At 41.3% G+C, this 26949-nt stretch overlaps 4 protein-coding genes across 4 annotated transcripts in view; 2 read left to right on the top strand and 2 right to left on the bottom strand.

Moving 5' to 3' along the window:
• The window catches only part of LOC131891864 (voltage-dependent calcium channel type A subunit alpha-1-like), a 34653-nt gene extending 25793 nt beyond the window's left edge, over positions 1–8860 (bottom strand). The window contains exons 1-4 of the mRNA XM_059241542.1: positions 7893–8860; positions 7750–7820; positions 6895–7034; positions 4120–4232 (exon numbers count right to left, since the gene is read on the bottom strand). Coding sequence (XP_059097525.1) covers positions 4120–4232; positions 6895–7034; positions 7750–7820; positions 7893–8049 — 481 coding nt within the window. The 5' untranslated portion in view covers positions 8050–8860. The remainder of the gene's footprint in view (positions 1–4119; positions 4233–6894; positions 7035–7749; positions 7821–7892) is intronic.
• A 6290-nt stretch (positions 8861–15150) lies between these two features.
• On the top strand, positions 15151–18502 carry LOC131892150 (cytochrome P450 6B1-like). Its single transcript, XM_059241927.1, has 2 exons — positions 15151–15882; positions 16931–18502. The coding sequence occupies exons 1-2, from the start codon at positions 15623–15625 to the stop codon at positions 18231–18233; spliced, it is 1563 nt and encodes a 520-aa protein (XP_059097910.1). The 5' UTR covers positions 15151–15622; the 3' UTR covers positions 18234–18502.
• Positions 18503–19898: 1396 nt separating this feature from the next.
• Positions 19899–23742, bottom strand: LOC131891569 (cyclin-G-associated kinase-like; the record flags this gene model as incomplete). The annotated part of the gene is given in 2 exon segments (XM_059241178.1): positions 19899–20380; positions 20690–23742. Coding segments are annotated over 2 exon segments (3408 nt in total). The 3' UTR covers positions 19899–20018.
• Positions 23743–25192: 1450 nt separating this feature from the next.
• Positions 25193–26721, top strand: LOC131891822 (uncharacterized). The gene is made up of 2 exons (XM_059241491.1): positions 25193–25684; positions 25894–26721. Exons 1-2 carry the CDS (start codon positions 25259–25261, stop codon positions 26290–26292), a joined length of 825 nt encoding a protein of 274 aa, XP_059097474.1. The 5' UTR covers positions 25193–25258; the 3' UTR covers positions 26293–26721.
• Positions 26722–26949: the final 228 nt, after the last annotated feature.

The raw sequence follows: 26949 nt of genomic DNA, 5'->3' as shown, positions 1-26949 counted from the left end.
TTTTAAACATGACTTTACTATTTCATTGAAAATTCAATGATCTGGCTATGACTTGGGTCTAAATTCTCCCTCAACACAATGCCCAAAATCAGGGTGCCCGACCACATGTTTCCTTGAATTTCCTTTACATCACATGCCTAATACATAAGTTGTTTGAAAATAACAATCATGAAGTATGGAAAGGAATGCTAAGTTTACAATTGAGTACTCTCATTCCAAGCAATGCATTCCTTTCTTCTTTAAGTGAGAGTGCTCAAGGCTGTTTTGTTACAATGACGTATATCAAGTTTCAGTTCTTTGAAACGTCATTCATATTAGCTGGCATCTTGACGGATCAAACCTTTTTAGCTAAGGACATGATAATGAAGTTGATCATGAGAGGGTGTATTTGAAGGTTTTTCACACATAAAATATCTTTTCACAAACTTTGATATTCTGTAAGCCAACACTAGAGTTGTATTTAACTGAGATCCCACTCCTTTCACGAACACCTCAAAGGCAGTTTTTTGCCCCCAGCAATCAAGAGTTTGGCGTGGCATAAAACCAATAAAATTTGCACTCTTTGACAGGGAGGGACCTGTCAGATTGTGCCAGTTTTGGTCATTGAACACGAATGAGTTCCAAACATTTCGAAATGAGAAGGCGTTTTTTGTTTCTTGTTGAGATGGAACTGGAGGTCAAATCCGTGCTCTGTCTATTCCGTCACACGACATTTGTTCGTGCCAAAACAGAAAAGAACCCCGGAAAATGGTGCCAGGGTGTCCAAAACTTCATTTAAGTTTTTGTGTGTCATGGCCCAAAAAACTGGTGGCGCTCCGGGTTCATCCATCAAGTCGGCCAAGGCCAAAAGTGTCTTGGACCAGTAAAAAAACCCAGGGTCTCTTATCAAGGTCTCCACTCTATTAATCTTGCATGAGACCCATATTTCGAGTGCATAAAATGGGCGTCGTCGTTCCAGATTTGAAAGCGTTTCGGGGAAACCCAGAAAGGAATGGTTCCCTAGGGTCGCACAAAGTGGTGGAGTTTCGAGTGTTTACTAAATTTATGGCTTCTCAATTGAACAGCAGCGACTTTGAAGTACTTCAGAGACACAATGTGTCTGTCTACTTTTCGAAGTTTGAGGTGGATTGCGGATGGATGGATCGTCACTTTCTCTCAACGGGAAATGATGATGAGTCCCTAAAGCCACGTTGAAGATTTACCTCCCAAATTGATACAAATCTACTTAAGTCCACTCGTATTTGAAACGATTCACTATTGATACAGTATTTCGTTAAGCAAACTCTCCCGTCTCGACACACATATAGGGCATGTCAGGTGAAGGAAATTCAAGGAAAAGTGAGATCCGACACCCTGATTTTGGACATTTTGGATAGGGAGAACTAAGACAAACATCGCAATCAACTCGCACCATCCGTCCATTGAATTTTCAATAATCGCGTGATTTTGAGCGAGCTGTTTTACAAAACCAAACAAAATGAACAAGTTTGGTTTTAAACGGTGAACGCACTATCAAATTCGCTCAATACTACAATGATATTAGCTTAGAAAACAATGCAAAATGGAATAACTGTCAAAATTCAATGCATGCACAAAGCGATTTGACTGGGCATGTTGTCTTTGATTTTACTCCAAGGAATAATATCAGTTGTTCATGAACGAGTTCACTTGACAAGCCCTATAAACCTTCAAAAGCTTGAAGGGAGTGAGAGAGAGAGATTTTTTTTCTCTTGCTTCTACTAACTCCTACTAGATGGCGCAACATGCCGAAACAAAAATCAGTACACCACCTGGCACTTTGAAAGATACAAGTTCTCCTAGTGAAAAATAGTGTGGTCCCAACCTCTACAATGTACGAGTTGGTTTGTAAATTAATTTGACTTATCAAGCCGTTTAAGCAATAGGTAATTTGATATTAGGGTGGGATAATAAGCCGTATGAAGAAAAGGAACTTGAAGCAAAATGTAGCCAGGACCCTGATTTGTTTTCTTTTGTGGAGGGAGAATCTAGACAAATATTACAACCTAAATGGCAAAGGCTGAATTTTTCATTTATTTCAATTTGCCACCTTGTTGAAGCAAACACCATTCTGATATTGAGCCAAGATATTAGAACAAAGACATAATTTTACTAAAAAATGGTCTTTTGATTTTAAAACAAATATGTTACACAATTGAATCGAAAATTGAAAATTCAGTTGGATCACGGTTCTTGTTGGCTGTTGTAATGTTTATGTCAGTCAAATGGCCAAATTCATTCATGTTTACACTTCTTTTCCGTCACTTCGCAAACTATATACCAACAGTGTATAATTTACAATTTCTGTTTGTATTGTGCATGATGCTTGATAATCAAATGTCCAATGAGTTTCATGTCATACTATATCTTCAAAAAGCCTCTTACATCAAAATTTCTAACAGATCCCAGAAGAACGAATCCAGACCTGTATTACGGGGAACTTTTGTACAATTTTGTACGTCGCAGACAAGAATGTATGTGCGCAGCTATCAAGCTGGATAATTGACCAATCGTTCATATTTTGACATTAAACCCAATTTCAAGTTCAAAAGTAAGTATTTCAATTGATAGAGAAGACAAAGAGTACTATAAAAGATTCTATCTATTTAAGTGTTTATCTCATTATTCATAAAGTCGAATGTGATCGGCCCGGCCCGCATGCTCAAACATAGTTTGCAAATTTAAGGAACAGGATTTCCATGACATAGCCAAAATCAAGTTACGCCATCTTTGCCCAATTTGTGGCTCCCTCTTGCGGTGGAAATGTAGCACAATCGATGAAACAGGGAAACCCTTTCTATGGGAGTCGTGGCTCCACAAAGAGGAAAAAAGCCCCACAACGGGCTTTGACTTTGTGTGATCTCGAGGGATCGATCGATCAATGGAGAGAAGACAGCGGGTTCCATGTCTTTAAGCGGCTAGATTCCCATGCCATGCTTTGAATGATCTAGTGACTGGCCTTTTCCAAAGCAACACGAGCAAATATGGTGGGTGACACCTGGGGATCCTGACATTGGAACCAATGAGAAAGCCGCGCAAACCAATGGCTACTCCACTCGTAGGCTTCTTCTATTTTTTCTTCCTTTTATGAGTGAGTCACATCACAGACTGCTAAAGGTACGAATTGTAAACGATTTCCCACAATAATCGTCCTATTTTTCATCGTACAGTACTATCATAAACCACTTAGATCGCTATAGCTAAATTCAAGCCGCTAACTTGTAACCACATGATGCGAAGTTTGTGTTAATTCACCAAGAGTGGGCCAACAATTTTGATATGGTTGATTTATTTGGCCTCTCCTTATTTTTCATGAGGTGAGTGAATGGTATTGGAACATTGAAGCATGAAAAAGAGATGACGTCATGTCACTTTCTGGGAAGGTCACTAGAGCTTTTGGCGTTTAGCAGTCCTTTGTTAATGAAAAAAATACAGTCTTGGGTCATTTATCATAGAAGGGAATTGCTCAGCAAAGTATTTTCATAAATGCCACATTTTTACTCATTATTAGACGCAAAACATGCTCTGAGCTTGAATATGCAGATTTTGTATTTTTTTTGCTCTTTTCAAGTTTTCTAAATTGTAATTGTATTTTTTTTTCAAAACCTAAGGAAAGCGTTTTGTGAAATTGTTTTGAAAGTAAGCTGGTTACCTATCAAAAAATGGGACAGCTGTTGCCTAATGGATCCAATAACTAGAGGGCTAGTCAGAAAAACGACACTCAGGAGATTTTGAACACATTTAGTTACATGATTCTCAAAATCAAGTTCCGAATTCAGGGAGCCAGTGAGTTGATGGCTCGTTTGTCTGCTTTGGTTGAAACTGCGTAACGCAAGAGAAGTCGATCAGCCCGACACCCTGCTGCCCAACTACCCAAATGTGTTCAAAGCAAAGTCTCAAGTGGCTTGGATGGAGTGACTTTTCTTTGACAAGCCCTCTATCAATAACCAATGCAAAAGTTTCTTATCTATTTGTGGTCCATATCTCCAGAAGTCCGTGACTAGACAGAAACAAGACCGAAACAAAGAGCCTTGCAGTACACGACGCATAGAAACCGTTGTTGTTTTCATCATTTTTTGGAAATGTCTGACGTCAACTTACTTGGCACTCCTGAGACTAGTTTTAGGGGACGGAGAACACGGAAGGTTCGAAGTGTCGACAAATCCGGGCCTGATTTCCCATCGTCGGAGGCAGGGATCAAATAAGGCAAAAACCTGGAAATAATTGAGGACCTTTAACATTTGTTTCTGAAATTTTCCGTCAGATGGCGAATGCTAATCATGCATGGTTGGTGCAAATTGAACATTTTATTGATCTTGGATTGGATTGTAATAACTACAGAAAGCCAGGGTCAGTTTCCAGAGCTTCAGTTAAAGCATGCTCGGGACTAGAATCTAAAAAGTTGTGTTCCTCTTGCTAGATAGACGTTTGCTTTGTTTATTCAAATGTAAAAATGACATGTTTCAACCTAAGACATTTATTCTGTCAAAAGCGTTAATAAGCTTGAACCAAATGAGACCAACATACATGCTCTTGATTTTGATTTGTGTTAAAGTTAGATGAATCATGATCTAATGCACTCCCTCTCGACCAATTCACATTGCCTTCAAAAATGTATTCCCTCCCTAACACTTTTGTTGGCCTTTGTCTACTCTTCACGCACCTTTGGGAGTGCTAAAATGCCTTAATCAATAAACAATAGACAATAATAGTTGCTCAAGGTGCACACATAATGAGCGACTTTTCGCAAAGTTAACCTTTGTTTTAAACCCGGATTTGGGCCGTGATAGCTTGACTTGAGAGTTATGACAATTACCTCTGAAATGCAATTCATTAAAAGTGCAATAATTCAAATTATCTCTGACGGGCATTTTACCAAAAGTCTTGTTAATGGGAGTGAAAGCAAAGATAATAACCAAATCAAGTTAGGTCGGACAACGAATAGAATTAGAATACTATGTTTTCATGTAAACGGCCGGTTTCGAACATACGCCTTCTGGGGCACACTTGCAAAGGGTGCATCAAACCACTCGGCTACCATGGTTTTGAACAACACCAGTATTGCAATTTTGTTAAATTAACATTACTGTTGTTTCTCTCATTAACATCTTTAAATTCATCGAGGCATTGTGATGAAAAAATTCTAGCACTAGGCCAAACCAGGCTCCTCACTTGTGTCTCAGGAGCACGTTCGACATCATTTAAAACGGTTTTAAGCAGGAGTTATGTCGTGACGGGCAGTTCCTTTAGATATCGTATTTGACCAATCTTCTTTCAAGACTCCTTTGACTGTCGTTTGCACATCCATAACACTCAAATGGATCTTTCTTCTTAACCGAGATTGCAACCCAAGATGTCAAAAGGGACAAGTGTTGGTAATACAATTTATAAGAGCCTAGTGTAGACTTGTAGGAAAAGGTACAACCTTTGGCACCGATTGATAAACCGATACACGGCCTTCAAACTACAAAGAGAAAATGTGGTCCCACACATATCAGACACTCTGCAATTTGCTCGATCTTAAAGGACACCTCAACAAGCAGAATAAGTTCACCTTGAACTCAAAAAGAAAGCCCAAGGATTCGACAGCGGTTTTGGCCACATAAAGAGAGAGGGTTTTTTTTTCAAATGAATTGGTCAATGGCCAAAAAAAGCAGTCCATTAAAGCCAACCAAACCAAGGATTCCTGCTTGGTTTGCTGTGAACGAGAGTTGCGAAACAAAGTAAGATTTTATTAATTGTTGCGTTGAAATAAAACTGGTTTAGACGGCTCATTACAAAATAGTGGACCCGCTTTGTTACACAACTATCAGATGAAGTTTTAAGGCCAATAAGTAGTTAGTGCTTTTGAAATCCCATCAAAAATGATTTGCTTTGTGAATTTCTCAGGATTTTTTTTAGATAATCTCATGCGAAAAAAATGTTTCTGGTTGATTTCTAATGGATATGATTTGTGTTGAGTAAAATGTTTTAAAGTCACGTCTTAGGTATCCTGAAGCAAATTATTTCATGTCTTGTCACAAAAAGTATTTTTAGCCATCTAGCGTGGTTTTTCCCCTCTTTATGTGAGTCACCTATCAGGTCTGACATGGTAAGCATTAGACCTTACAAATTGGAAGTTCTAATGCATTCTAAAACTACCACCAATATGTAGATGGGGTAAACGGTTTGAGGCACCATTCGCATATACTTGACCGTGAGTCTTAATACGAATTAGATAACTCATGCTCGCATTAAATTTCCAAAACTGGGTTATTAACCATTTAAGCAAGTGCAATCCACGAACATAAGGGGAACACCAAGGTAAAGGAGTAATCTGTTTACATGATCTCTGCCCACCTATGAATTTGTCTCGGTTGTTGGCTCCAAAGAATAGGGGTTGGCAGCTGAGAGACTTGTTAGATGGTTTGCTTTTAAACAACCAGAATAGTGCGGAATCTTCACTATGATTTGCCCTACTTTTTCCTCTCTGTCGTTGGTTTCTTTCCCCGGGATAGCTCCTTGCTTGAAAAACTTTTGGGAACAATGTTCCAGAAAGAATAACTTTGCCATGACCATGAAATGATGAGTGCGGTCGGTCCCCGATCGATTTTGCCACGACAGTCACAAATTCTAGATTGCCACATCTAAACTCTTTACCTTCAAAGAGCTATCTGTACATTCCTTTATTTGCCACATTCAACAGAAATCACGTTTGAATGTTCCTAAGTTCAGCTCAGTTCAAGAGGAAACGGCGTAGTCCTTGTCCATTGTCTACATTTACAAGGGTGGCAGGTGAACTTGTCAAAAGGTGTTCCAATTCCTAGACTCTGTCTGAAGTGTCTGAGTGCTCAAAGCAACCAAAGTCAACATCAATAAAACGAGACTGGCACTTACCCAGAGACAACAACGATAAAGTCCATGATGTTCCACGGATTTCTAAGGTAGCTTCCTTTGTGAAGAATGAACCCATCTGCGAGGATCTTGACAATCATCTCCATGGTGAAGATGCCCATAAACCAAGGCTCCAGTTCCTCCTGTACATGAGGTTTAATGAAGGATGTTAATGACTTGAACTGCGTCTTCCTCATTGGAACAAAAACGGCAAGTGAATTATTGCCAAAAGGGATTAAGTGCTCCCAATTTTTGCCCCTCACTGCATTGCGCCAAATTGCAAACCACGCGGTCACCATGAATCACGAAGTTTATCCATGAAACGAGTGTGGTCAGTATCAAAAGGCCATGAGTAGCCTCCAAGTTATGAACGTGAACTTGCTCTTCAATGTTGAAGTGTCGCGAAACATTTAGTTTAGGGCAGGGTCTTGAAAGCCCTTTCTAATATTCGATTGATGCGAGTTGGGCAAAGCCTTCAATCTTTCAGATTCACGGCAGTTCTTGATAACACCGTTGAGTATTACATGTGATGTTATTGAGATCAATTTTAGTTCAGATTGACTAAGAGGATCTTGCTGTTGTCGAGTATTGAGAGTAATGGTTTTCAGAAATCTTGACCATATTTTATAGCGAAAGAGTCGGAAAAAATGAATTGTTAAGCGAGGAAAGAAGCTTTCCCAAGTTCCTAAAGCAATCAATGTAATCAATGTGACAGGGGCAGGAACTTTTTTCTTTCATCATTGCTTGGGAATTGGCAAATCCAATTGAATAATTAAATCGCTCCCATCCCTTGACAAGCCCTGTCCCCAGACAAACTGTCGTCACATGCCAAGATATCGATATATTTGTTCCACTTACCAACTTATGGTCCAAGGTGGACTTGTCTCGATGGGGCAAGTGCTCATCCATAGCCATGACCACACAATTGGCTGAAATACGAATATGTCGAGAAATAGCTCCTGAGAAGACCCAAGAGGCCCTCGGCTCGGGGCCAAGCTTACCAATAATGGTGAGGATGATGAGCCACTCAAAGGCAATCCATCGGACCAACCACATGGCCGCCCGCCGGAACGGATTCGTTCCGGAGAGAATGAACATGGAGCTGGGCAATTCGGCTGCCTTGTGCTTGCCCGGCATGGGCTTCTGGCGTCGGACCATAATGGATCTAGGTTAGGCTGGGACTCAGATCTGGGGCGTGTCCGCCGGAGGGGCGGGGAGACTCGGCGATTTGGTCACTCAAACTCTAGACACAGCTTATGTTTTGACTTCATCCTTGAGGTTGAACTGTTTGTTTTGACGGCCAAGGAGGATTGTCTTCTTGGGTTGGTGCGCCCAGGCGGCTGCAGCACTCAGTGGAGGGGTACGACGGTGACCTGATCCCTTCCATCCTTTCACCAAGAGGTATATTGAAGACGGGATTAATGATTCATAAGAAGAAGACCTCTCTCGTTCTAATATTGTACACATAAGGGAGAAGGGTGAATGAATGCGTGCATTATCTGGAGGACAAATCATACACACATCGCAAGAGCTCTAAAGGCTGAGGTACCTTTTGCGAAATCTTGTGTGAGCCCCCGTTAGAGGGGGGAATGGTCAAAGGACAGATTGGACCATGGCAGCAGACCCCATGGTACACTTCACTTCACGGTCTCGGGATCTCGGGAAGCAGCCAAGCATTCCGCACTCATTCTCACTCACGGGCAAGTTCCAATCACCTCTCACAACTCACATCGACTCACAACGACTCACGGCCTTGCAGCCTTTGTCAGTCTGCATGATGAACCATGTCCTAGTTCCCTTTTTTGGCTAAGAGGTGTCCGTCCCGGGGACTGACGAGTGACTCTCAAACACAGGAAGAGTTGGAAGACGAAGGAGAGGACGAACGGGCTCGGAGTGAACGACGACGAAGGAGGACCTGGAGGACACACCGACACACCGACCGACCGACCGACCTACCGACCGCCAACCACTTTCACAAGAGCACCAACAATCGCCAGTAATGCCAAATCAATCCAAATTTGCCCAAGGTAGTCGTCCTCCGCCTCTTCTTCCTTGGTACTGAAGCACTGAATCACTTTTGTCTCATGCACACACCACTCGGGGGAAGTTCACGGCGCCGTCCACGAGTCCTTGGCATATGGGGGGCCGCCACAAGGCATAGAGCAGGCCCGACGAAAAGGCACTCTTTCCTTTTCAGCTCGGAGGCTCCTTTTCTCTCTCTCTCTCTCGTTCTCGCTCACCATGAGACATGTTTAGCTATGCCATTCCCCCCCGAAACGAAAGGAAGAGCTTCGCCGTATCTGCATTACACTCCCTCCAGTCAAAGCATAGCATTGGTTCCTCCCGTGGGTTCTGGTGATGGTGGTGCTGGTGGTGGTGGTGGATCGTTCCCTCTGTTGGCCCTCTTCCCACATACTATGCTTCAGGGCCAGTGCCCAGTGAGAGGCCATGCACTTTTCCCTGGTCGAAGGAAGGAGGACGCTTCGAGGTCGATTCCAAGGAACGCACCGATCTCCTCCTCTTCTCCTCCTCTCTGTCCCTCCTTCCCGCCTTGCCTCCCATTCCTCTTTGGTTCCGTTTTCTCCGGGCCCCCCTCCAGCCTTTGGCTTGGTCCACAGACGAAGGAGCGAGTGTCATACCACTCCACAATGCGAATGAGGACCAGAAAATTGGTCCCATCTGATGGCCTAATTGTGAATGATTTATAACTTAGTTGAGGATTTCTCATTCAGCCATTCAAGGTGGTTATGAAGCGCATTTTGATCAAGATAATCGCCCCTAAATGCAGGGTTTGAAGCGAGGGAGAGAGATCTTGGTTCCGCTTAACCATGACGGACGGAATATGTTAGCTAGTAGCTCGGGTGTCGTCGTTTCTGGTCCGCACAATGTGACCATGTTCCACTCTCTTGAAAGTGAGAGTGTCAAGTGTTCCCAGATTAGAAATGGTTTAAGGAGAAGTCGGTTCAAATGGCGACGCTGAGAACGGGGTCTGTCTCTCCATCTCTCTGTCCAGCCATGTTCCCAATCTGGTGCAATTTTAGAGCCCCGCTTCGGGCTCGGAAGATTCTGAGAGAAAAACTCCAAACAGACAAATTGAAAGTTAAGAGATATGATTTACTTTTTAGAAAGGTACTCTTGCTTTGTGCATCCAATTGGACTTCCTTTCGAGAGTGCCAATCTCTTTCACTCCGAAATAGATCTTGTGTTACCATGAAACGCTTAGATTGAAAGAGCTCTTTTCGAGTACACATTTGTCTTTTTCTTGGACATCATAACTGAGTCAGAACGATATGAAAGAACAATAAAAGGTGGCCTCATTTTATTAACCTGGCAACAAGTGGTCTTTTTTTTCGTCGTTTTTTGTGTGAATCTGTCTGAATTTTTACTTTGAAAGCAATGATGCTCTGGCATCATTCTTTCCCTTGGCTTCCAACACTATGAGGGTGAGCAAAATTCTTGCTCTTATGTTTTGCCTAGAATGAAAGCACTTGCGCCTTCAGTGGTGTTATCTTGCACTTTCGCCGACAGCCATCTTTTCCTTATGATTCTGTTTCAAGAATTAAAATTGAAAAAAAAAGAAAACATTTTTAGGTTTTATCTTCACTCTTCTTTGTCCTTTTTTGCGTTTTCTGTTAAACATTCCACTGCAATTACGTCAATTATAATTGACTTTTTTGAGGAGACCTAAGTATCCGAGTTCTTCTCTCGTTTTGCTCAAAAGGACAGTTGCCACCAGAACTACGATTGAATTCGAAATAAAGTTTGTATGACTTAAAACGTCAATCATAAATCATTTCAGAATCAAGAATCTTAAAGATAGAACGAAAGAATTTTAATTCATGTATCAAAACATCATTAAATCTGCAAAGGAAACTTATTTTCGATTAGTTTTAGTTAGCTGTTTTGTAAAATCATATCTTTCCCTGTCCAATGGATCTTGAAGTTTAAATCACATCAGAGTGAAAATTACAAAACTTCAAAACTAAAAACATTTCAGAAAATTCACTGGAAACTAATAATCAATTTTGAAAATAGCTCATTAATGGTGTCAAAAGCAAAATCAAAAAGAAAATTTCCTAAAAGCATATATCAAACTTTTTTGATTATTGTCTAATTATTTAGCCTTTATTATACAACATTGTTATATGATTTATGTAAGAATGCTTTTGTTCAATGATATGAGCCTTTTGGGATTATATCTTAAAAATAGTTAATGCTAAAAATAAAACACCTTGCCCAAATGCTAAGTTTCAGAATGATGAATTTTTCACATTTAAAGTTTGTTTTTCGTAAGGATGTTGTTACTTCATAACATTCAAATACAGTAATGCTCTCATTAACTCAAACGAATGATATTTGCTTAACGCTAAAATGCTGAATTGTATCAAGATAGTTAATTCTAAAATCATATTGTACATTTTAGAAGTTAAAAACATTAACTAACAAATATGTCAGTTTTCTACAAAGTTTGTTGGCTATTTATGTATATTAAAAAAGTTTACATTTTTTCAATTGATGATTCCATTTGTTGGTTAATATATAGATTGGTTTACATGAACTAGGATTTACGAGTAAAGGTTACTGGTTGGCTACCCACCTTTGGGGCAATTGGCTTTACTTTTGAACACCTTGTACACATTTTTGAACAGTTTTGTCCACTTTTGGACTCTTTTGGACCCTAAGTGTCAAAAATTCAAGCTGAGGCCCAAAATTGCCCACCGTGGTTGGATGAGCATTATTCGCAAAAGAAAAAAATATCAAAACTAAGAAATCTGGTTTTGGTATATTATGATGTTTTAAAAACTTTGTGTCCATCTTGTTTCTTTGGCTTCAAAAGTGCCCCCATGAAAACATACTTATCCATTTTTGGATTTCCTTAACGTTACAGGGAATGGAATTCTGAAAACGAAAATACTCTTCTATTTTACTTAACTTTATAGCCGCATAATATCTGATTCACCAACGAATTAGATTTTGCTGGTCTTGGAATTAGGATTGATCAGGAATTTTATCTGCTTTAACTTTTAACCATTTCTTTACTGTGGCAGCATTTCAGGTTAATCTTGGCCCACAATGAATTTTCCTCAATGATGAAGCAGCAATTCTGCAAGAGAAAACAATGGGTTACCCCCACGTGGTTTCTTCAACTCAAATTTTGAAACACGCCAATTTATTGATTATGAACTGGTGGCGAGGGTCGATGTTGCTCATTATTCCAAGAATTTGATGGTCCACTTGTTGTCGTAATGATTACTTTTTGAGAGTACTGTCGTTTCTGTTTGCACTTCGAGGGTAAATTGAGTAACCACAATAAACAAAATCAACTTATTACTCATTGTAACAGTAAATATTGGAACTTACTTACTCAGTTTCATAGTGTTAATTTTTGCTGTAGGGTGGTGATTGAACACAACAGCTCAGTTGAATCCTTTTAAGGGTGAAAAAGTCCAAATCACTCAAAAGATACTGCCAATGCTCAACTGACGTATATTTTCATCTTCCCTGTTCATCTTTCATGTTCTCTAGAAGTCGTAATCTTTTACCAATATTGCACCTCAGTTGGGCATATTTTCAAATGCCCTTCAAAAATTACATTACTTTTGCAACATCATATAATCTCCAACTAATGGGTTACCCAGACTTGGTTTCTTGAACTCAAATTTTGAAATGCGACAGTACTAAATTTTACAGAGTCGCATTTCAAAATGTGCGTTCACGAAACTATCTGATACTCGCAGTAGGTGCAACTGGGTACAAATCGCATCTCAAACTATGCACTCACGAAACCATGCAGGGGTACCCCATTGATCGGTCAGGCCAATTCCTCCAAAATCGAGTGAAAGACTCGAGTGGACTCGGACTTGAGTCCGGACTGGCCTCAGCACTAGTCCTTAATCTTCGACCTCGGGACCTATAGTTCGACCTCAGAACTGTAGCAAAAGATGGTTCCGATCTCCGGAGAACAAATCCTGTTGCGAAAAAAATTGACCAGTTCAAATCCAAAAATGACTAACTGAGTAACCATGAAAAAATTGTAGTGTCTTTCTATTTTGCCCAAATCGAAGGATCAAATTGAATGACGAATTTATGAACAAGATAAAAAACGAAATCCCAATATCGAGACTGGCTTTCAAAACAGACTGTATACTTTTTTTTGTGCGGACTTCCTTACCGCTACCGGGATTGGAATCCCAGTAGTTCAAGACGAGAAGATTATTTATTTTACTTGACTTTTATTTATATATATATAATTTGATCGACCAACGAATTGGATACGCCTTACGTATTTCAAGTTCTTAAATGAACAGGTTCCCTTGCCAAAATTGAGATATGGAGCGGACGATTCGTGAAGCTTTTATTAAATTCAATCACTACTACGGCTGACCATTCATGGTTAAGCCATGCCGATTGGTGCCGGTGGTTATGATTTCTGATTTACTCTTTTCTCAAATGTCAAGCCGTCCATCTAGTTATTCTTTTCTTGGCTAAAGAAAGAAAGGAACACATTTTTAGATGAACATCGTTGAAAATAGCTTATATTTGTATATCTTCTCACTCAAAATACATTAGAAGATATCAATGTCCAAAACCTGGTCAGACGAAGTTTTTTGTACTCTTAGCTACGCACTTACATCAAATGTCATCAATATTTATTCAACAGATACTTAGTTATTGCACTTTGAAAGTTTCACTTTGCAATATTGTAGATGGAACAATGACCTATTCATACTTCAAGTAATTTCCACGACAAACGTTGTACTTCCTTGATTGTATCAAAGCAAATGATATGGTTTTATTTTCGCAAATATTTCTTTATAACTTCAAATTAGTAAATATTAGCAATTGAAACATATTCAGGATGTAAAATTGCCGATCGTTTTTTTTTTGGTGACATGAAAAAGCCTAGTTGCCAATCGTGTCTTAGAAATGTAACGAAGATACATCTGGCAATTCAATTTTCAAATTTGCCACTATTGCAATGATTATTTTCTACGTACCAAAAATACTTCCATCAAACTTTAGAAACATTTGTCGAACGTCTAAATCAAAATCAACTAAACTCGTGGTTAACAGTTATGACATCGCAGTTGCGAAATACTTATTCTAATCAAGTTTTAAGTGACATTACTCACAATATTTAGCTTTTTCTGTATACTTCAGAAAAGCGAAACATTTTTATTTGTTTTTGGGACATTGAAAAAGCGTAACATTTTACTTTGTATTGGTTATAATCAATCATAACCGAAGCAGCTTGCAGTCAAATTTGATGCAAAATTCAACATTGGTAACATGTCCGTGTAATATGTCAGCCACTGTTCAATGAATACTTATGAAATTTCAATTGAAAGCGTAACTTAAGGATACTCACGATATCAGTTCATTACGTTTCCAAAGAGTACTATCTTCTGACAGGTTTTCATTGGATTAACATATTAATGTTGTATTTTTTTTTTTTACCAAAAATGGTCCTTGTGTTGTTTTAACAAATAAAAACGTAACTAGAAGTCGTGCCATTGAGCTATTGTAGGGTAGGTAGGTGCCACCGTGAGTGGTTTGTTTACATTGCGACCACGTGTTGCAAGAAGTCCAAGTCCTTCAAGGGAGAGTCATGTACTCTACGCACCTTCAAAGGAATAAAGAAAGAAAAGTGCTCAAAAACAGACAGACATCCCTTTCATGTTCCCGGCTTGTGAATTGGAGTGATAAAACTTTTGTTTTTGTGCTGAGAGAAAAATCAAAACGGCGGATAACCGAGGTGTTTGCATTTTATTCAACATCGAATATCGAGTATTTGACAATCAATCTTTACACCATCCATGCTCTTCGAAAAAACTGCATCTTAAAATATGAACCAATCAATTTCGGTCCTTAAAACAGCAGCTGTCTGATGACCCCTCACCATTTGTTGGGAGGTCACTGGTCTTATTTTCATAACAATGAAGATAATAACAATCCAAAATACAAGTCATCAGAATCTCAGGTTTTGGAAAAAAGTGCTTTTAAAAATAGGAAACGCTAAGATAGCAAAAATAAGCTCTAAAACTGCCTTTTCAAGCTTTGAAGTATGTTTTGCGTATGTAGGTTAATGAGTCAAACTGTGACTTTTATCAATATTGACCCATAAATAGAATAATAATTGAGCTGGAACTGTAAATTCAATCCCTTAACAAAGAACGTTTAAGCAAGCCCAAAAGCGACACATGACTACCTTGCTTTTCATTTAGAACCATTTGAAAGCACTAAGTGTCTTGACGGCTAAAAAAAAGCAAGCAAAGAATATTTTGGGTCAAATCTTGGTAGAATATTTACGATCATAGTCCAAGAGAAACGTTGTCGCAGGGCTTCAAGCTCTATGTTCTATCCTGAATGTTACACAGTACAAACTCACAAAGACCGCCACTGACTTGTCCACCTCTAAAGTGAACGTGATCATAGATTGTCCATTTTGCAGGAACAGATCTAGTTTTCGATTGATTGCCAACTATAACATTAATCCAAACCGTCGGGAAGCTAGAATATCATTGACCACATCATTACTAACTCACAATGACGAGATTAGACATGGTTTACTTCGGTGTCAACACCGGGATATGAAGAATGATAGTACATGATCACCAAAATCTATGGGCCATGCTGTAAATTCAGTCAAGGGATTTTAACAAAGAAACCGTCCTTGCTCAATTTCGAATGAGATGTTGGCTAGTTCAATTTTGATCAAGTTGCTCTAAACATGGGTGTTTTCAACGGGATTTTGGACGGGATTGTGAGTTGCTTTGGGGTTCTCACACCTCTTCAATGGCTGGGATTACTCGGACTTGTAATGCTATACATTTATTGGAGTTTGACCAAGAACTATGGAGTCTTTGAAAAACAAGGCCTATTCTCCATCACCCCCAAATTGCTGTTTGGAAACACAAAAGATCTGGTGATGGAGACCAAATCTATGATTCAGTTCTATCGAGACATCTATAAGCAATTCGGAGATCGGAAGTAAGACTAATACTATTCTAGAGCTTTCAGCAATCATCAATTCATAGACTTTGATTCAAACCAACAAAATGAGATTTTCATTTGATTTTTTTATTTCAAACGTACAATATCAAATACCTTTCGTACCTTCTCTGAATACTGTACAGTCCCAACTTTTTTAGTGTCTCCCAATATTGTAATGGATCTTTTTTTAATTTTTTTTTTTTTGGTTTGGTTTTTCACGGGCTTTTCAAACCGCTACAGGGAATGTAATCCCCAGTACTATTAAAATGAAAGGTTATAATTTGTCTATTTATTACCTTTCAATCTTTATATGATATTTCGTCTACAAATTTGCAAATTTTATATCTAGAAAACATCAAGTTAGAGAGTTGGTGCGTTTTCAAAATTCAAGGTATTAAATGTTCATCTTTACGAAAAGGGATCCTCAAAATGTGCTCCTCTCTCAGCTTTTTGTCTACAAAGCTTGGTTTCTTCCCTTCATAAATAAATTAAAACGATCTTTTTTTGACGTCTGAAGACCTTTTAGAGAGTTTGATAGAGTCAACAAGAGAAAATGAAAGGGTTCAGAAATCAATGTTTACCTCTCGATCTCTATCTGCAATTTTGTTATATTGGGGCAATAATATTTTGTAAGTTCGCCTCGTAACAAACATTTCATCAAGCTTATTATAACAGCATGACAATATTTTTCTAACGGATATATCGGAAAAGGAGAAGTAAACCATTTGGTCCGAGAGAGCCCGGCCTGAATTATAGTATGTTTAAGACCACAATCTCATTTTAGATTATTATTTAATTATTTTAGTGACATATTAGTTTATCTACTGATAGTTTTAAGAAAGTTTCCTAAAAAACCTTCGTTACGCAAAAAAAGACTATAATTAAGATTTAGAGGTTTCTGCTCAATCTTTTTAAATTTTCATGGTAGATATAACCAAGAACTATGATGCTGAAGCAAACTGAAAAAAAATATTTTTAGCTAGTGATTTACCAAACCAAGCACCCAAATCCACAAACCAAATTGGAGCCAACTTTTTGCTTTCAGATACGGTATCTTTAATGATGGAACTGCGCCGACTTTGCTGATTAAGGACCCGGATCTGATCAAGCAAGTGCTCGTGACCGATTTCGACCACTTTGTGGATCTCAACTTCATTCCCAAAGATCTCGCTCATTTGCCATTGAATGAACTGGGCCTGACCAATGCCGTCGGAGACGAATGGAGGTCCCTTCGGACTAGTATCACACCCGCTTTCAGCTTGAAGAACATCAAGAACATTGGCACCAAGATCAATGCCCCCGCCTTGGACGTGATTGACGCCATGAAGAAGTGTCCCAAGGGACTTGTGGATATGGAGAAGCTGACCGGTCACTACGCCATTGATTGCATCGGTCGGATCGTCTTCAGTATGGATTTCCAGACCATCAAATCCGACGGCAATGAGATCGTGACCAATGGCAACAATTTCTTCGAAACATGGCGCTTCTTCATGACCATGTCCATTCCCAAATTAGCCAAACTCTTCAATATTTCACTTTTCAAACCCCAATCGGTGAGATACTTTCTGGCCATGACAGAGAATATTCTGAAGGGTCGGAATGGCTCCAAAACCTATCCCAATGATGTCCTGGGCCTCATGATGAAGATCCGTGACCAGAAACTGGCGCCAGAGGACGACGATCTCAAGGGACAGAAACAGGCACTGGCCGCCAAGTTCATGACGGACACCATGATCAGCCGCACTCTGATGCAGTTCTTCCTGGATGGTTACGACACGGTCAGTGCGTTACTCTCCATGGTTTTCTACTTTGTGGCCATTGATCCGGAGGTCCAGGACCGTTTGCTGATCGAGATTGACGACATGGCCTCCAAAGTGGGCGCCAATATCACGGGGGACGACGTCAAGGACCTAAAGTACTTGGATCAGGTCTTCCATGAAAGCAGTCGGTTGGCGGCCTTTTCTTTCACCGTTCGGAGATGCACCAAGAGTTGGAAGATTCCGGGCACAGATGTGGTCATTCCAGAAGATATGGGCGTCCTGATTCCCATTCAAGGGCTTCATACCGACCCCCAATACTTTCCCGACCCGGAGAAATTCGACCCTGATCGGTTCAGCCCGGAATATAAGCTGACCATGAAGACTGGGACGTTTCTACCGTTTGGCATGGGACCAAGGGCTTGCATTGGGATGCAGATTGCGCTGATGGAGGCCAAGATCTTGATGTACCAGGTGTTTCGAAATTTTCGCCTGGAGCCCTGTGACCAGACCGTGATTCCTATCAAATGGAGGAAAGACCACTTTAACCGACTGGACGGGGGTGTAAAACTCAAAGCGGTCCCTCGTTAGAGAAAGACGTTATGAGACTTTTCAGACGCCCACACCTGATTTTTTATTTTTGGAATTGATTAGGGAAAGTGTTAAATATTATTATGCTTGCGTCAGAAGACGCTCCTCTTGAGGGCACCTTCCATATCAATTACCTTAAAAGCAATGCTTGAAGGCCGCGTGACCTTTGTTTGTTACAGAACACCTCTAATAGACATGTTGCACTACATTTTCCCCTCTCCTGGGATAGGATGCAAATAGATACAGGTAAATAAAATTACATGCAAATATTTTGAGCACCATTGTATTCGGTTTGATACTTGATCTTGTAGTGGTCGTAAAATCGCGGAAGGTTATTACAATATCTTCTTACTATGATTCATTAGTAGTTTAAATTTTGGGTCTAAACGTTGCCAGTGGTTTTCCGGCCAAAAGACCAACACTGTGTCCCTTTTCAAAAAGAGTCAAATAGGAATAGAATTGCAAACTTATATCGTTGTATAATTAAGTCCCAGTCTCCTCATTTGATTTGCAAAGACGTTGGTTTCAAAGTTTCAAAGTTACTCCCATATTCTATGTGTATTCTGAGTATTCTGAGTGGGTTTAAAGAAGAAAAAAAAAGATCATGTAGCTGACCAGAGGCCTGTTTTAAAGCTCGCACCTCGGACTCGGTTAGGAGCTTGGACGTTAACAGGTATGAAAATATATTGGGGAAAGTAGTGAGCGGAGGCTCATTCTGGGTAATGTCCAAGCCTTAAAACTCATGAGGTATGAGCGTTTTAGATAAACTCACCTCAGATGTGCGAGCTTCAAAAATCAGGCCTTGGGAGTGTTATGTACGTAGCAATTACGACATGACTTTGACAACCACACTTCTATGTGACAGATTTTAATTTTTTCTGATTTCATTATGTAGCAAGATTTTTTTCGAGCAGCCGAAGTTTTAATAGTCAGAGTTGGACAATGAGTTGATCAAAATACTTAGCGTTAGGTAGATTTGCCGATTCTAATTCGTTGGTGGATCAAGTATTATATGAAAATAAATTCAAGTAAAATAACTGCTTTTTCCGTTATGTGGTGCTGGGGATCGCATTCGCAATAACGGTAAGGAAGTTTGAGGCAAAAAAACAGCATTTGAAGTGCAATACGTTAGTCATTGTTCAATGGATAATTATGAAATCTATTATTGAAAACGTAACATAAGGACACTCACAATGTTTATGAAGTTTTCAAAAATACCATCTTTCCATAGGTTTTCATTGGACTAATATATTAATCAGAGCTACTTAAATTGTTATAATCTTTTTAGTAGTCCGCAATTTTTTTAATCTTTAATGCATGAGTTGATGGTCGATGATCTGGATCTCTTCAAACGAATTAAATGTAAGAACAATTTGCAAAATAGTGTTCAACTTGTAAGAAAATATGTCCAAGCAATGTGTCAAGTTAAGAAACGGAGCAAAGAAATGACCTGAGCACTTCAATGTTTTGAAGTACGTACATACACGTATTAAAATTTGAAATATTTAAGAATAAATTGCCAAAAGACAAACTTTTGGCTCGTTGGGCCTCAGATTGACAAAGTGTCGCTTGTTTGCGATTGTAATTTCAACAGCATCTCAATTCTTGAAAAGACCAGAACACACGAACTGAGTCTCCAACTGATTCTGCCGTGCCTCTCTCATGTCCTTAAATAATTCACTTTTATTCATAGAAATAGATATTTGATATCACAAATGCACTGCGTCCTGTAATATCACAAAACTCTTAGCAATGAAAAAGGGGTCTCTCTCTGTCTTGGTTCGATCAAGGACTCTCATCCTCCTGAAACTTGGACCAAGCGTCGTTCAACTCGGTGAAGATCTTCTTCGCCAAGTCTTCATTTTCCGTGCCCATTTGCTTATCGGGGTGAACGGCCAAGCAAGCTCTCCGGTACATCTTCTTGACGTTATCAAAGGTGACCAGTTGGTGCATCCCACATTTGGTCCACCTCGAACCAGACCAAACCACTGTGTCCAAAGAGCACAGTAGAGCTCGTAGATTGCGAGACCTTCCATGGGTCCATTCAAAGATGTGCGCTTCCTCTGGAGTCATTGCCTTGATCTGTTTCTTCTTCTGCATCTCGCCAATCGTCTGGTTTTGGGAGTCACCCGAGGGCGCAAACCCTCCTGCAACAACATTATCTCGCAATTGAACATCATGAATCATGAATTACGTATCACGTGGTCCAATGAGTTGCATTAATTTCTAAGCCAGAGGGAGGAAAGGAAGTGCTATGGGTTATCAATAGAGGGCGGATTTGAAAACTTACTGTGTAAGCTATAAATTTGATCTTTTTCTTTTTGGTTTGGTTTTTCTAACCCCGCTACAAGGAATCTAATTCCCAGTGCTATAAAAATGAAAGGTCATATTTCGAATCGACATTAAAGTTAAAAAAAAAAGAATGAAAGCCACACTTCATAACATAAAAAGCTTACCCAAGAGATCGTCAAAGTTGGCCCTTGTTGGTGGTTTTCTGGCTTGTCCGTTTCCATTATTGGTCTGCGCATTGAAAAAGGCGCTATTGTAATTGGGCTTGCCACTTGGTCCTTGAGACGTTGGCTGAGGGGTTTTGTTATCGCCGCCTGCCGATTTCCTTGAATTTAAATTCATTTGACTGAGCATGTCATCCACCATTTGCTCTGAGGCACTTTTGGCCGGCTCCTGAGGCTGCGGGGCAAGCAGGTCCGCTAGATTTGGCGCGCCCGAAGGTTGCAGCAGGTCTGCGCTATTCCCATTGGAGCTGGGAACATTGTCAAACAAGTCAAAGTTCGTGCTGCTCGGCTTGCTAGCGTTTGTTGGCGGAGGGGCAACAGAGGGAAACCCATCAAAGTCCAGCAGAATGTCGTCAGGGCTGCTCTTCTCAGTCGCGCTCCTTGGCGCGGAGCCGCCAAAGTTGAGAAGCGTGTCTTTGCCTTGATCAGGGGGGGTCAAATCAAAGAAGCCTGCCGGCTGTGCGCTCTGTGGCTTCGGTGGGGTCAAGTCGAAGAAACCAGCTTGAGGATCACTCTTGGCTTCAGGAGGGGTCAGATTGAGATGTCCAGTCGAGTTCAGGGTTTTCTTGCCACCAGCCTGAGGTTCTAAACCAGCTATGTCGATCAGTGAGGAAGGCTTGGGAACGCCAGCATCACTGTCGCCCACGTCAAAAAGGGGAGGGGAGGCTTTCTTTTGCCTGGGTGGTCGAGTGGGAGATTGTTCTTGCACTTGGGAAGCATCTGACAAAGGTGCCGTGGGGGTGGGAACTTTCTTGCCAAAGGTCATGGCCTCATTATACTCGCCCTTGGTGGAAAAGAACAAGTCCAATTTGCGATGGGTGGGCATTTTGTAAGGGTAGATTGTCTCTTTGGGTTGTTCTCTGATGGTGTAATTGACAGCAATACTAAAATCGTCCGGGATCCTCTCTATGTCTCCTAAAGCGTCTAGCTCATGAGTTTTGAATTTGACGTACGACTTGTTGGCCGGAAGCTGGCTTGTATTGAAGAAAATCTTCCCGATCAGGATCTTTTCGAGTTTACCTGCGAAGAATGTGCCCATGCTCTGTCGGCCATGAAACACAATTACCGTTATGTCTCCCATTAACTTGACGTTTAATTTCATAACAATCTCCCCATCATACGCTGTGTACAGCTTGAGAGATCCGTAATCCTGGAAGTTGGTCGAAATCAATTGGGAACCCTGATAGATCTCGTAGAAGGGTCGGGTTCCATCCAATGCCTTTGTGAACAATGGAACTGGCTCCAGGATGATACTGTTCACGTTCAAAACTTGTTGCGAGAGCGTAAGAGAGGGTCCACTTTGCAAGAGCTTTTCGAGGTGGATCAACACTGACCTTTGACCAAAGGAAATCTGAGGCTCACACCGTTTCTCTTCAAAGAGGGCAAGGGCCTCAGAATAGTGTGAGAACACTTTACCTACAAGCATGACGGCGGAGAAGAGCATGGCCGAATTTGACTTCCCGTTTAAACAGTGGATAACGACCACATTCTTCTTGTCCTTGGACAGGAACTCAATCACTTTGATGCTCATTTCTAGAACCTGCTCGATGCTTGGAATGATCTGACTGGACCAGGTGGAATCAATGACTGTGCCACAGACAAAACGAGATGCTGGATACTTCCTCTCGCATACATTGACAATGGCATAGTGAGCCGAATGGTGGTTCTCCATAATTTGACGAATGTCTTCAATCTGGTTCTTGTAGTTATAATCAATTCCGTCCACAGGTAACGACATGGCAGCCAAGCGAGACGTCAGCAGGTGAAAATCTATATCCTTGGGGGACAACAATGAGGACATGACAGACTTGGAGGTGTCCTTGATCCGACCAAACATTGAACCAGCTCCCCCTTTCAACGAGGTGAGAAGCTGGGTGGCTGTTGGTGCAGGCACAGTTCCAGGCTGGTGGGTAGGTGAGAGGTCCAACTTTGGAACTCCATTGGCTGGGCCATGCTCTGGGGTTGAAGGTAGGTTCAGTTGGATCTCAAAGTCAATCTTGTCTTCCAGGTCCCAACCATTGTAGACGGCCACCTCTCCCAAATGCTCTTGGGCTTGCTGGACGGAGGGGCGACAAGTTGGGTCCACCACCAACATCTGGCGTATCAAGTCATGGAACATGGTGTGAGTCACATCAGTATCCGGGATGTAGAAATTGGCGTTAATGATCTGAAGTTTTGTGCCCTCAGGGAAAGGGTGGACGTGAAAACACAACTGGTACAGTAGGCAGCCCAACGCCCAGACATCACTTGCAATACCAACCGGATGATTGCACCACACATCCACCATTTCTGGGGACCGATACATGGGGGTGGTGAACTTTTGAATTTCTTCTTCCATCCTGGTGCGCTGACCCATATTCCATGTCTCATCCGGGAGATAGGTGTGAGTGGTGGCACTGCCAAAATCGCACAGCTTGAGCCTGCCGCACCCGTCGATCAACAAGTTCTCTACCTTGAGATCGCGGTGCGCAATGGCAGGCGAGGCGCGGTGCAGGTAGGATACAGCTTCCAAGGTTTGAAAAAAGACGCGTCCAGCTGTGACTGGTGGGTAGGGCATGGAGCGCGGTGACAGATAATCGTACAAAGACGCGGCGCATAGCTCAGTCAAGAGCAAATACTCTTCGCACTTGGACGCTGAGAGCCCCTGACCTTGCGGTAAATGCGCTGCCGTCTCATACTGCAGAATGTTGGGCCGGTTTTTGAGGGACTTGAGGAGCGTAATTTCCTGAACTATAGCTGCGCGCTTGTCAGCGTCGGCGGCCAGTAATCGCTTCAAGGCAAACGGGCGCGGAGGCGAACTGACGCTTTGCACAGCGTACACAAAGGCAAATCCTCCTTCGCCAATCCGTCGCTGCACCTTCACTTTCTGACCCCCCACATCCACCATAGAGCCTATGATGGGATCCGGGATCCCACCCTCTGACACGCCCTCATCCAACCCATACACGCCCACATTGGAACTCAGGTAATTCAGGGCAGTCTTGAACATATTGTCGGATCAAATGCTTTGATGGTTTGTTCCAAGGTCGGGGTAAATATTTGGGCCAGGGGTGAGTGGTGTTGAATCCACTACTAATCTAAATAACGTTTCACGTCCTAATCCGTTTCGTCCGTTTGCCTGGTGAGACCTGAATCCAGAACCGTGATAACCACCAGTCACCACACTATCTATCGTCCCGAAGGAAGAACTCTCTTTCAGTCTACACAATCTTTTACAGAGAATCAACTCGGAGGTTGTGTGAGCGATGCAATTGTCATTTTCAAATTTTTTGTCTCTACGATTATTCTCAAATTCCTTTTCTTCTTCTGCACTAACGGATATAAGGCACTTAAATCTAAGGCTAATATGTATCACGAAAGGAACTGAGGTACCTATGGTATGAAAGAAAACTTTGATATGGGTATCTGGAGTGGCCTGGGAACTCTATATAATCAAATATTTTCAACAATTAACACATGTTTTGAATGACATATTCTTGCCAAGCTTGCAGTTTCATTTTTTCATGAAAGTTTGTAGGGATATAACAAATCTGATTGAAATAATGCAACAAGAATAGACCATATGTCATGCAATATAAGTAAAAATACCAGGAAGCAAGGTTCCTTCATCTGTCAATGGGACCTATTTTGGCCCCAATTAACCACTCGAATACTCAAGATACATAAAAGTCCTTATGTTGATTAAAACTGCAGATTAAGCCATCAAAAGAGCTCACGCAACCTCAGTATTCCTTGTCTGTAAAAATTTGAGATTCACTCAACTGAACTCCCGTCCCAAGCAGGGTGGAAGCAGTGCCTCCAAATTCTATGGCGAGTAACCTACAACGCAAAGGAGCACAAAGAGCTATATGTAGAGGATAGCTCATGCTTTCGAGTGTGTTTTAGACTATAATTGACAATCTTGTCCATCAAAAGCAGAAAGAAAAGCAATTCGGTGGCCTGTGAGGTCCTTGAAATTTACTGCATTTTCCAAGGTTTCGTTGGAAGCATGTAAGACCGAAAGGGTTGACAGGCCGTAATCTCTAGCCTGCCTAGAAGTAATTTTAAATTATTATCAAGGCTTAACAAATGTGCCAATTTCTTTGCTCTTGTCTAAAAAAGTCAACACTAAAAGAGAGCCAAAGACACTTCTTGTTGGTGCAATCATCACAACTCCTCTCTTGCTCGGGAATCATAGACAAAGTCCTAGCTGGATCGGATTAAACAGTGCGTTACAATGCAATGTTCACCACAAGTCTTGAGCCAACATAAGATGGTGGGACAAATTCCCGTAAAACGAATGGTGACGAGATTCAACGATATAACATGATTAAATTGGATGGCCATTACGAACACATGTTCGTTTTCATCTCGATTGACTTGCTCTACTCATCAGCCGTTTTCCAAGCTGTCCTTGACAGCCGATTCATAACAGCCAACTGTGACTTGGTTTTTTCATTCAAANGAGTGACCACAAGGGTTGGGTTGTTTACAAACAAATCACAAGAAACAGTTGCACTCCATCATCCAACAATGCCGGCAAATCAAATCCTTCCCCTTGGGGAAATATTGACCCCAAACCAAATGAAGACGGAATGGTTGACGTTCCCGGATTTAGTGCGCCAAACAGCAATTGAAGAAGAAACAATTTGTTTCTTGGTCAAACACGGTCTCTTGAGCAATGAAAGCATGTGCAGTTCATGTAATGCTCCCCGTGAGATTCGGCATTCCAATTTGGTCCGAGATCATTATTTGTGGGTATGCCCAAGGTGCTATTCCAAGCAATCTCTTCGCCATGGAAGCTTCTTCACTAATGCAAAACTAGACCTTCATCAAGTGCTTTACTTCACCTATGGTTGGGCCTACGATTTACCATTACATTTCTGTGCTACTCAGAGTGGAGGCATGACTGAAAAAACAGCAACAGATTGGGCAAATTTCCACCGAGATATTTGCCAGGTAATCAGTCATATTAGTCACATTGTATGGAAAAATTCAGCTTGGCACATATTGAAGTTGCAAGCCATTAGTCATTCCTCATTGAAAGGAACAGAATGGACTTAAGTTACTTCAACGAAAATAAGTAATTCATTTCTCAACCATTCCTTCTGCCTGCAATTCTCACGTCAAGTGAATGATAATTCTTCCAACTTTCATGTTTTACGCAGTCTTTTGTCAATCAAAATCACATGATTGGAGGCATGTTCATTGACGAAAATGGCGATTTGCAACCCGAAGAAGTCGAAATTGACGAGACTCTTATGGCTAGAGCAAAATACCATCGTGGGAGGCATCCTGCGCCAATTTGGGTTGTTGGAGGCGTGACCCGGCGCACAGGAAATTGTTTCATGGTAGAGGTGCCCAACAGAACCCGACAGACGTTGGAAGAAGTTATTGTGGAACACGTTCGAGGAGGATCACGGATTTACACGGATGGTTGGGCAGGATATGCCCATCTTAATGAGATCAATGGAGGCATGTACTCACATGAAGTCGTTATACATGAGGACAATTTTGTTGATCCTGACGATGAGCGGATCAATACTCAAAGCATTGAGGGAAATTAGATGCAGTTGAAAAAAAAAATGAAGCGGCAGGGTGGGACCTCAAGGCGTTTGCTCCCCACCTACTTACATGAACACATGTGGCGAAGAGCTCATGCTCATAGCGATCCTTTTGGGTCCATTTTAGTGAGCATTGCGTTGGTTTATCCAATGTAACTTCAATTTCTTATTCAATTTCATCTGTTTCACTCTTGTTTTGTTTTCATTTCCTGATGTGTTTTTCCCTCTGTTACAAAATGGCTAGCCTGTTATTGGATCGTCTTTAAATTCTGTATGTATAATATAACTACACTGTATGTCTTTATTGGAGTGAACGTTTCCATCATGAGGTCTTTTAGATGGATGTCCCTGTACCTGGTCACTATTGATGAAGTGTATGAAAGACGAGCGCTTCCTTATCGTTTGGGGTATGGCCTGTCCCGTCTGTCCAATTATGGAAGACGCGCCCGCGCGCGTGCTCGAGCGCGCTCCAATCCCTGTCGTAAAGGATTACCGGCACACCAGTGGGCAATCCACACACCAGGACTCCGGGCATCTGGCCCTCACAAGGGGCAACTGGCCTCCACACAGGCAAAACGGAATCGCCTCGTCATCCACACTCCGGCGGGAAATCCACGCCCTATTGGGCTCCGGGCATCTGGCCATCCAGCGACGGGAGGC

The sequence above is a fragment of the Tigriopus californicus genome, chromosome 12 (genome assembly GCF_007210705.1).
Source record: "Tigriopus californicus strain San Diego chromosome 12, Tcal_SD_v2.1, whole genome shotgun sequence".
Taxonomy (NCBI): Eukaryota; Metazoa; Arthropoda; class Copepoda; order Harpacticoida; family Harpacticidae; genus Tigriopus; species Tigriopus californicus.
Note: the sequence above shows the minus strand (reverse complement) of the source record. Positions and strands in the feature narration are given on the sequence as shown.

Coding starts and splice junctions, on each gene's coding strand:
- LOC131892150 (XM_059241927.1), top strand. CDS start 15,623: ATGGGTGTTTTCAACGGGATTTTGGACGGGATTGTGAGTTGCTTTGGG. Junction 15,883..16,930: donor AAGCAATTCGGAGATCGGAA/GTAAGACTAATA, acceptor TTTTGCTTTCAG/ATACGGTATCTTTAATGATG.
- LOC131891822 (XM_059241491.1), top strand. CDS start 25,259: ATGCCGGCAAATCAAATCCTTCCCCTTGGGGAAATATTGACCCCAAAC. Junction 25,685..25,893: donor TCCACCGAGATATTTGCCAG/GTAATCAGTCAT, acceptor TGTTTTACGCAG/TCTTTTGTCAATCAAAATCA.